At 34.1% G+C, this 11,189-nt stretch overlaps 1 protein-coding gene across 6 annotated transcripts in view; it reads left to right on the plus strand.

Annotated features, from left to right (window-relative positions):
• Nucleotides 1-1,482, plus strand: part of MIOS (meiosis regulator for oocyte development) — a 37,250-nt gene extending 35,768 nt beyond the window's left edge. For all 6 annotated transcript variants that reach the window (XM_059171213.1, XM_059171214.1, XM_059171211.1 and 3 more), the window contains one exon: nt 730-1,482. In XM_059171213.1, coding sequence (XP_059027196.1) covers nt 730-826 — 97 coding nt within the window. In that variant the 3' untranslated portion in view covers nt 827-1,482. The remainder of the gene's footprint in view (nt 1-729) is intronic.
• The last annotated feature ends 9,707 nt before the right edge of the window (nt 1,483-11,189 follow it).

The following is an 11,189-nucleotide window of genomic DNA, read 5'->3' on the forward strand; positions in this document are numbered from 1 at the left end:
GTATATAGCCAAAGAATAAATTTCTATTTTGCTGTCACTTGAGTTCACAAAGGTGGTGTCACCATTTCTGTCATTAAATATCCAATGTATTCTTAAAGTATAAAATTAATACTTATATAGAAGAAATAGTTTAAATATTATGTATGGGCTAAATGTTTGAATAGCATTATTTGGAGAGAGGATATGTTTATAGTTTTGTTTTTTTACAACTAGCCTAATATCCTATCATAGTATGTAATTGAAATTAAAAATTAAATGATGGCGAATACTTACCAAACAACTGTATCAGTTATCATCTAAATAAACTTCTTGTATAGTAAGTAAGCACTTCATGCAATAGAGACTCAAGCCATATTTAGTTCTGTTTTAAGTAGTGCTGGTGGTCCTTTACTCCTCGTGCTATAACTTTTTATGCCCAGTTTGTCATGTTCATTTTAATTAAAACTTCAAGCACATCCCTGTCACTTTCCTAGCTGTAGATCAGGTATCTTGTCATGTATTTAAAAGGTAAAGCTATTTATTTTTCAGTAACTTTCTCCCCAATTCAGTTTGTCAGTCATTTTTTATTTAATTCTTTTCATGCTTTTTGTCTTTGGGTTTTAATTCCTGTATTTTTTTCAAATACCATTTTGAACATTGCATTCTGCATAGAGATAGGTATATAGGTAAATGTATGTATGTATCTGCTTAATTTAGATTTTTAACTGTTACTTGACCTATTTTTTTTAGGGACCATGCAGAGTGTCCCGTTTCTGCATGCACTTGTAAATGTATGCAGTTGGATACGACAGGAAATCTGGTACCTGCAGAGACTGTCCAGCCATAAAATGTTATCATCTAAAGAGAAACCTTCAAGTGTGGAGCTTTCTAATAGATGTCCTTCATAGCTCAAAAACGTACCTCAGAGCAAGTCACTCATGACTTTCCTGTAATGGGAAAATAAATCATTCTATCAAATCAGCAATTTGATGTTTGAGTGATTTTGATGTGCTTCACAGAGACAAATGCTGCTGAAGTGAACATCAGCGTGTGGGCATGAATTCTGTTCAGTAGGTTGAAAAGTTCATTTTGGAAGAGTTTTATAGGGCTTGTTGAAATTATGAACACTATGCAAGCAGAGTTTCTGGAATAACCAAGAACAGACTTTGAACCTGTATCTTCTAAGCTGAAATTGGCTATCTTTTCAGTAAAATCTGTATGCCTTTTAAAGTAGAATGAAATGACCAGTTTTTTACCTTTAGAACTGGAGAACCTCTACCCCACACTGGAATAAATTTCATCAAGGTATGGTTGGTTTATATTTCTTAAGGAGTCTTTTCCTTCATACACTTTCATTTCAAGATGAGAAATCTTTTGGCACAGATCACTATTGTCTTCCTAAGAAAAGCCAAAATTGAGAATGTATCTTAATACTTCTTCTATTCTGAGGAGAAAGCTATGTATCATTTCAGGGGAACATGTTATAAAATTTTCAGTTTTTCAGCCTTTTGTTTTCCAGTGTCTTCATTTGTCTTCAAACCTTTCTTTCCCCTTTAATTCATCATCGTACACTCATCATCTCAGAGCATCTTCCTGAACACAAAGCCTATGCAAGATTATAGGGGACTAACCATTCAGCTGAACCTGCATCAGTGTGTTCTACTCTCAGATTCCCTCATAGTATGGAATACTCTGTTTTCGAAGGTAACCTGGGAGCTGTTGGGGAGAACAGGGTCACATTGGAGACAGTTATGCTTTAAATGTAAGTTTCTAAAAGTAAGTATATTTGGGCCAATTCAGGAACTTTGTTTAAAAATTTTATTCTTTTCCCTTTTCACAGCTAAGTAGGAGAGAAATACAAAGGATTCGTGGCATGCTTCTCTGTTAACTGACATATATAGAGTATTGAACTGAATTTCATAGTTGAAGTTGTGTTTATAGATAAAATAAAAGGAAGCATAAAAATTATTGTATAGATTTTGGAGAAAGAAATATCTTAAGCTTAATAATTTTAAGAGCTTTCGTGTTAGCAGTTTTACTCGGTAGAATATCAATTACATTAGTTTGAGGTGTGACCTAAATACAAAAGTGGATTCAATTTATTTTTACTTTAAGATCTGATGCGAAAAGCACTTTTCAGGGGAAACATTGTGTATTTGTCTATTGCATATCTACTGTAAACATCTCACCTAGATGGCAGTCTTCTTTTAAGTTGAAAGAATTTGGAATAGTTAGAATTTTTTTTTTTAACAAATATTGCTATAAAGGGGACTTTTTTCCAGTTTTCTTTTAAGTGAATCTTCCTGACTTCATTTTACTAAAATAGAACCTTTATCTTTACCTTTAAAATTGCTTCAGTTAAAGTGTTCCTTTCAAATTTTCTAGGTCCTCAATATGAAAACTCAGCTTTAAGTGATATCAGACTATCATAATACATTCTCATTTCTCCTTAGCTGAAGTTTGATAAAATTATTGAATTTATATTTATAATAGGGTTATATCTAAAATATTTATAATTTGGGAAATAATAAAAACAAAGTCTAGAATGTAATTTGCTTGTTTGTATTCATAAAGGGTGACATTTTTAAGATTGTTTATGCCTATGTGTTAGCTTCCTGATATTTTCTCTGAAGCCCAAATAGTCGTATAAGATGTCTGTTTTATTTGTTTCACATTTCAGTGTATGTGGACCATGAAAATAGATTCAAATTATTTTTCCATTTTTATTACTAGTCTGATATTTGGGATTATAAACTCAAGATATTTTACCTAAACATATTCAACAGAAGTGTTTGATAAAAGTGTTTTTATTATTTTTTAAAAAATTGAATAAATTTGGGTTGCAGTCACATGTCTGATTTAAAAATTATCTTTGACTCCTCGACAAATTATCCAGTAAAATAATATTAGTACTTATTTTGATGACAAATTTGACATCTAAGTAACATTTTTAAGGCTCTTTTTCAGTTTAATATGCTTTCCAGAATGGTTATTCTTTAAAATGGTATATTTTAAAAGTAATTTTCCATTGTCAGTGATACTAGAGTTAGAAGGGATAAAGTTCTGAATGTAATTATATGGCCACATTTAGTTTCAGCTACTCATTTGACTGCAAATATTAGAAGTATGGGCTTTGAAATTTAAATTGTAATCTTAGCCCCAGTACAGTGGCCAAGTAATCTGACCTTTGTGGGCTTCAATTTCCTCATATGTTAAAAAGTATAGAAATAAATCTCAGAGGTGGTAAGAAATGTTAAGTGCTGAAATGAACAGGAAGTACTATATCCCTATCACATAATAAGTAATGTAGTGGCTATTAATTGTTGCCTTAATCTTTATTGGTGCTTATCTGTCACTACTTTCTAATTGAATATGTTATAATTTAAACAAAGGATTTACATTTGTCCAACGAGTGAAAATTTCCCAAGAGCTTATTTTCCAAAATTTGGATAAATTACGGGGTTTTTTTGTTTTGTTTTGTTTTGTTTTGTTTTTGAGGTAGGACTTAACTACCTTGTTTATCCTAATTTTAGAATAATACTTACTTTTTGCTTTATGCTGAAATCCTCCAAACAACCATCTAGGAGTTTGATGTGATAGAGGAGTGAACACAAGGATTAAAATTAAATTTTCAGCGCATCTGGACAGTTGTATAGTAACTCTTGAAAACTTGAGGTTTTTGTATCCATACTCAGCTCTTAAATCCAGGTCATTACTTTTCTAGGAGAACATATCCAACATTATTGCTATGTAATCCTTTTTTAAAATTTCATTACACTCGATGTTCATTTCAGTTAAAATGTTGGAGTGGTAGTAGTAATAATAGAAAGGAAGCATCCTGTGAGTTTTTTCTCCCTTGGCATAGCTGTAAGTAAAACAACTTGGATACAAATTAGTTCTACATGTCAAACATCGCTCAGAGGCATCATAGAGTTGGGAGAGACATGTTAGTTTTAGTTCAGCGTCCTCACGTGAAGTGCTTGTGATCCACATGGCTGTAGCAGAGATGGGGCTTCCTGGGCAGCTGATCTGTCTACCCCTCTAACTTCTCCCATCACATCACCTGCTTGTTCTCCCTCTTGCCTGAAAATTTTGTAGATCTTTTGGCTGATTATAAAAAGCAGCACATTACAAAAATATTAGTTTCTGTAAAATGTAAATTTTTCCAGGTATTGGAGAGAAAGAAAGCCTCCCAAAAGTTCTTAAAAGCTAATGTAACCCAAATACCAAATAACATGGATTGCCAGAACAAAGAACTGATTTCACTTGGGAATATACCTGGTAAATTCATAAGTAAAATGAATATCAAGCCCAACAGTGTTTTAATAATAGTTACTGTTGGGGGCACCTGGGTGGCTCAGTGGGTTAAAGCCTCTGCCTTTGGCTCAGGTGGTGATCCCAGGGTCCTGGGATTGAGCCCCACATTGGGCTCTCTGCTCAGCGGGGAGCCTGCTTCCTCTTCTCTCTCTGCCTGCCTCTCCGTCTACTTGTGATCTCCATCTGTCAAATGAATAAATAAAATCTTTAAAAAATATATAATAGTTACTGTTGGTGCTTATTATGTGCCAAGTACCATGCACAGTATCCCATTTGATCCCCACAGTAGCCCTGTGGGGCAGGTATACCATTCCCATTCCCATTCTGTACATGAGGCAGTCGTGGTGTAGGGACATGACATGCTCACTCACTAGGTTACATAGCTAGCCAATACCAGAAGAAAGATTGAGCTACCAGTCATCTGACTTTCCAGTCTGTACTTTTAATTACTGTTTTATACTTAAGTGTACTAGTTTATGGGCTGTATGTTAGAAAATCCACTATGACAAAGAAAGATTTACTATATTTAGTACTAATACATCAAAAGAGAAACACTATGTTAATAGCTCACTGGATGTAAATGGCGTTTGAATTTGTTTTTTAGATTCAGTTACTATGCAAAGGAAGTGTCTTTCCTCCATCATCTGGCTCCTATTTCACTATCACTCTCAAACAGTTGGCATGGTGCCTAGTGGAGAAGGAGTAAAATCCTTCTTATTTATGGGCAAGAATAAAACAATGATCCTTTGTTAGCACTGGTTTTGCACACAGCAGTGCAGAAGAGGAAAGCAGGAGACACACCTTGCTGCTTTTCCAAGTCCTTAAAGTTTCATGTGACAAAAATGCCATCAACAATTAAAGGCAGATAAACCGATGACCTACAACATGCATGACAAATACCCTTAACTCACAAAGAGCATTCTCAAATCCATAAAGAAGAGTCACAACCAATAGATAATATTGATCAGGAATTGTAGAAAGAAAATAAATTAAAATGGCCAATTAGAATAAATGTGAAATCAGTAATTAATGCTGATTAAAACAATAGGATACCGTTCACCTGCCTACATAGATTAAAAAGAATAATATGCATTTTCCTGGATGTTGGAAAGAAACTTGCTGAGATAACGACTTGTAAAAGTATATATCAGTACAGGAGTCCTTGAGGACTTGGGAGCAATATGTATCAAAACCCTTAAAAAGGTTCAGACCCTTTGACACAGTATATTGGGAGTATTTTCTGAGAGACAGATGGGTGCACAAAAATGCAGGTTTCTAGGAAGTGATTCATCATAGCATTGTTTATAATGAAAACTTGGAAACCTAAATACTAGTAAATAAGAGTAAAGAAATGGTTATTTCCAGTGGAATACTAACAAACTTCAAAAAAGTATAGATATTTTTATTGACAAAGGAAGATTCATGATATATTAATGAATGGAGGAAAAAGCAGGTTATATATAGCATATAAACATATTTGCATGGAACACTGGAATATTTACAGATATTTTAACAGTGATCATCACTCAAGAGTGAGATTTTAAGTGACACTTACCTGTATCCCCTAGTTTTTCTGTAATAATGATAAATGTACAAATAAATGGATGTGCATATCACACATTACTGACTTTTATAAAAGTTACCCATAATGTGGTATCTTGTTATGATAATGAACAATCAAATGTTGGGAATTATTCTGTGAGGTAAAGAAACTTGCTACAAGATATTAGGAAAATTAGTACTGAAATCTAGTTGGAAAGCATTTTTCTAGACTTCCTATTTTATAGTAATTATTTAGGAATAATAAGATGGGGACATTTCTCTTAAAATCTCTCTCATAATATTTGAAAATAGTGCATTTTGTCCTCCGTTTAACACATTGGGAAATAGACCCATAAAATAATTCTGATTTTCCTGAGGTAGTGATACATAATTAATAACTATTTCAGTATTTTCCCTCCTAGATCTTTCTCATGAGATTTCCTAGCTCCTTTGTTTTGGCTCTGGGCCTGTGGCAGGAAACCTATCCTCTATGTTTAGAACTTAGTTGGTTATTGTCCAATTCAGTGTAGAGTAAGTTTTACTCATTTCCAGTAATTTTACAAATAACCTATATTTAAGTGATAATTCTGAACCACTTGCTTGTCCATGCTTCTAACCAGCAAGAATTTGTGTGCCTCAGTGTACCAGACACTGTCAAAGGTTATGATTTCAAAGGATTGATGAACACCATAAGTTGCCTTGGAGGAGCTGTATGTCTAATGAAAGAGATAGACATAGACATAGTTTTCAACAGATGCAAATCTATTCAGGTTAATATTTATCATTGCTGGAAACTATCGTTTAATATCTCTTTCTACAAGACAAAAAAAAAGAGGCTTACTTAGTTTTCCAATTTTGGACTTTCAAAAACTATTGTCTAGTTAGAAATAATTTAATGAATTAGAGTTTATATAGTATTTTTTAAAAATGTAATTTTCTTACTGATCTGTTAATAGTCCAAAGTTTGAAATGCCTCCTAAAAACATAACTTTAGGATTAAAGTTATAAACAGGAATAAAACAAGGATACTGTAACTGCTGGTTCCACACGTAGAAAGGAAACACACCTTGCATCTTTTCTAAATTCTTACAGTTTGATAATGTGTGTAATTTTATGATGTGTCAGAGGTAATAACAACAATAATGGTAATTCAGTACAATTTATGAAGAGCACGTGGCCTTGACATAATTTCATAACTGGAAATTCAGATGTAGGAATCTAACTAGTTGGGCTCTTAAAATACGAAGTCATAAAGACAGGGCAGTCTGGAGCATTTGAAGAAATTAATGTCTCAGAAACTTGAAAAGACATTTGTGTAAGAACTCAAGAACTCTGTTGGTCTTACATCTTTTTATTTGGATGTACATCTTTTTATTTCATTTACATATACAAACATAGGTGTGAGGTGGGGATGTGCATGGGTGTATATGCAAGAAAGTCTGGAGTTGGAAATAGCAAATGTCAAAAACCATGGTTATTCAGATTATATCACATTGCAGCCACATATTTTGCAGATGACAGTTTAAGAAGTTGCAAGTGTCAAATGTGAAACTCTCCTTTTTAGTATTGTCCTTTTTAGCAGCAAGTAATTTGATAACTATCTCATAGTAAAAATTTGAATGGTACAAAGTTCTTGTACTACGTATATTATTTTCTCTATCAGTTTGGAAATTTGTTTTATTTATTAAGCAGCTACATTTAATATTTGTTAGCTAAACTAGGGGTATGTATCTTTATGATAAATATATGTTCCCCAAATAGATGAAGATGAGTAATTAATGGAGCAAAACGTTCAGCAACCTGATAGATGTGAGAAAAGTGTCTCTTTTAAATGTAATACATTTTTGCATCTTAAATCTTATCTTTCGCTCCCAGTCTTCAAAAATGGAATGTAGGGTCAGTTGGGACTCTTCAAACAAATTACCATTTTTTTTTTTTTAAGATGGATAGAGTTCTGAAATATGTGAAATTCCTCTTGGAAAAGTGAGCATAACTCTCTCAGCAAATGCTAAGATACTGCTGGCTTCCAGAAAAGAATACTGCTCCAAGCTGGAAACATTATTTTCCCCTGGAAGGATTAGACAAATTGAAGACAAATAAACTGGGGCATATTCTTGAGGTCATTCAGTAGGACAATTCTTTTGGTAACATTGTTCACCTACCTTAGTAAACAAATACTTTTTTATGTCTAGTTTATTGAATCCCGTTATCTCTGTCTTCAGAAGCATATCAGTTATAGAATATGTTCCTTCTGGGGAGCTGAGAAATTAAAATCATGTATCATCCTTGCTGATAAAAAATATGCTATGGGAAAAAAAAAATAGCCAAAAAGTTACTCAATAACTCTTGGTTTGCCTCTTGTGCTTATCTATTCTTTTAGAGTTCATTCCCGATGTGTGGAATTCTGCAGATTTCTAAATAATTTTTCAAATATCTCATGCTAGATTTTGAGTGGTATATATTTTCTGAAGCAGAGACATCTGAGCAGAATGAAAATGAATTCTCATAGAAAAAAATTGCCAAGCATATGTGACGGAACTGTAGGGGAAAAGAGCATAACTTTAATCTTCAAAGAAGCTTAAAAATAGCTCCACTGTTATTATGCATGAGGCCTGACAATTGACATTTCTCATTTTGGCAGCATTCACCCACAGCCCCGTATCAGCAACTGAACACATTCATCTCTGGGATAAATGATTAATGAGCTGCCTATCATTTCAACTTCTTTTGTACCAAGTGGCAGAAGCTTCAGTTGATCATATTGCAGCTATCAGCATCATTATTGAAATTGATTCTGCCACTAGAAGGTTGTGCTTGGACAATCGATTAGCATTTAGATAAAGGAATTAAGTTATGGCATTAAAAATAACACAAAATCATCCCATCTGAGCCTCTCTGTCACACCTGGTAAGGTTATTTTCTTTTGTTTTGCTTTGCTTATCCACCAGCATCATAGAATCTTAGATTGAGGAAGGAAACATGGTAGGCATCAAAATTCGGTTGTTCTTATTTTAAGTGGAACCCGCTAAGATTTCCAAACTTCTGATTCTCTTTATTAATCACTGTTACATTGTATGAAATGTAAACGAAATTGTGCAACTTGTCTGCAATGATGAGCAATGAAGTTGCCAAATTACTGACTTTACAGAAAAAGTAAAAGGGTAGAGTTAGACAATTTTGAAAGGCCAGAATTAATCAGAAAGGAGAGAAGTTGGAGGATCTAGATTGACAAATGATACTCAGTTACAGTGAAATGAAACTTGCTTTTCAGCAAGCAGATGTGAGAAGAAGGAGGAAGAATATCATTTAAATGTCTTGGTGATGTGGGCTGCACTTTTTAAAACAGATGGCAGCCAGTGAGGGTCTGCACAGGCCTTCAGAAAACTGCACTTTGGGTAAAGTGATACACCCAAAGAAAAAGAGCTTGAACCTGGACCTTCTTTTTTAGCATTTTGCTCTTGGGATTCCTTTCAAGTGGTCTCACTATCACTGAACTTAAACTCCCTCTCCATCTACATTTGTCTTCTAGCCTATGACACTCTTCTGTGAATTCTCCATATATTTTCCCATTGTTTCCTTTCTCTGCTTTCTTCTGAATTTTGTAAGAGCAACTGTTTAGTCTACCTCTAAATTAAGACAACTGTCTGAACTACATTATATTGGTTTCCCAGTAAAAGTACTTGTATACAGAGAAGCAGCCATCACAGCTTTTTCTCAGTCCAGCTCCTTCTGCCCTACACTTGGTTAAACTTCTTTCTAGATTGTAGTGTGTTGGTGATGGTATTGTGAGTTTTCATTTTTTTGGTTTGTATATATTTTAAAAAGCTAGAAAAGGTTGCTTTGAGGACTGCTAAGTAGTGGACATTTTTATCCAAAAATGATTAATGTAGATAACTGAGACTGTATTTGTTTTTTGTTATTCAAGTATAGTTAATATATAGTGTTACATATTAGTTTGTGAGGTGTGCAATTCTGTACATTTCTCAGTTCTCATCAAGATTAGTGTACTCTATATCCTTTATTTCTCTCATTCCCCCATCCACTTCCTCTCTGCAACTACCAGTTTGTTCTCCGTATTTATTTATTTTAATTTTGTCTCTTCTTTTCTTTTTTTTGTCTTAGATTGCACATATGAGTGAAATTGTATCCTATTTGTCTTTCTCTGCCTGACTTACTTCACTTATTTCACTTTTATTAGTAAAAATAATACCAACTATGGGGCGCCTGGGTGGCTCAGTGGGTTAAAGCCTCTGCCTTCAGCTCAGGTCATGATCCCAGGGTCCTGGGATCGAGCCCCACATCGGGCTCTCTGCTCTCAGCGGGGAGCCTGCTTCCTCCTGTCTCTCTGCCTGCCTCTCTGCCTGCTTGTGATCTCTGTCTGTCAAATAAATAAATAAAATCTTAAAAAAAAAAAATACCAACTAAGTTCATCTGTGTTACTACAAATGCAAGATTTCATTTTTTAAGACTAATATTCCATCACATACATATATAATATGTATTATTTATATATATTATAAAATATTCCATTTCACACACACGTGTGTGTGTATATGTATATATACATATATATCATATATATATCACCTCTTCTTCATCTACTCATCTGTCAGTAAATACTTGGGCTGTTTGTCTATCTTTGCTATTGTAAATAATGCTGCAGTAAACATAGGGGTACATATTATCTTTTCAAATTGGTGTTTTCATTTTCTTTGGTAAAGGCCCAGTAGTGGGATTACTAGATCATTCCATAATAATGTTTTTATTTTTTGAGGAGTCTTTTCTACAGTGGCTGCACCAGTTTGCATTCCCACAAACACCATACAAGGGTTTCTTTTTCTCCCCATCTTTGCTACCGCTTGTTATTCTGTATATTTGTGTGTGTTTGTGTGTATGTGTCTGTGTGTTTTACTTTAGCCATTCTTACAGATGTAAAGTGATGTTTTAATTTGCATTTGCCTGATGATTAGTGATAGCATCTTTTTTTTTTTCTTTTTAAGATTATTTATTTATTTATTTGACAGAGATCACAAGTAGGCAGAGAGGCAGCCAGAGAGAGAGGAGGAAGCAGACTCCCTGCCAAGCAGAGTTAGATGCGGAACTTGATCCCATGACCCTGGGATCATGACCTGAGCTGAAGGCAGAGGCTTAACCCACTGAGCCACCCAGGCGCCCAGTGAGCATCTTTTGATGGCCATCCGTGTTTCATCTTTGGAAAGATGTCTATTCAAGTCTTAATGCCCATTTTTCATTGGTTTATTTGTTTTTTTTGGTGTTGGGTTATATAAGTTACTTATGTATTTTGGATATTAACTCCTTATCAGATACATCCTTTGCCAACATCTCCCATT

This window comes from Mustela lutreola, chromosome 4, assembly GCF_030435805.1.
Source record: "Mustela lutreola isolate mMusLut2 chromosome 4, mMusLut2.pri, whole genome shotgun sequence".
NCBI classification, from domain to species: Eukaryota; Metazoa; Chordata; class Mammalia; order Carnivora; family Mustelidae; genus Mustela; species Mustela lutreola.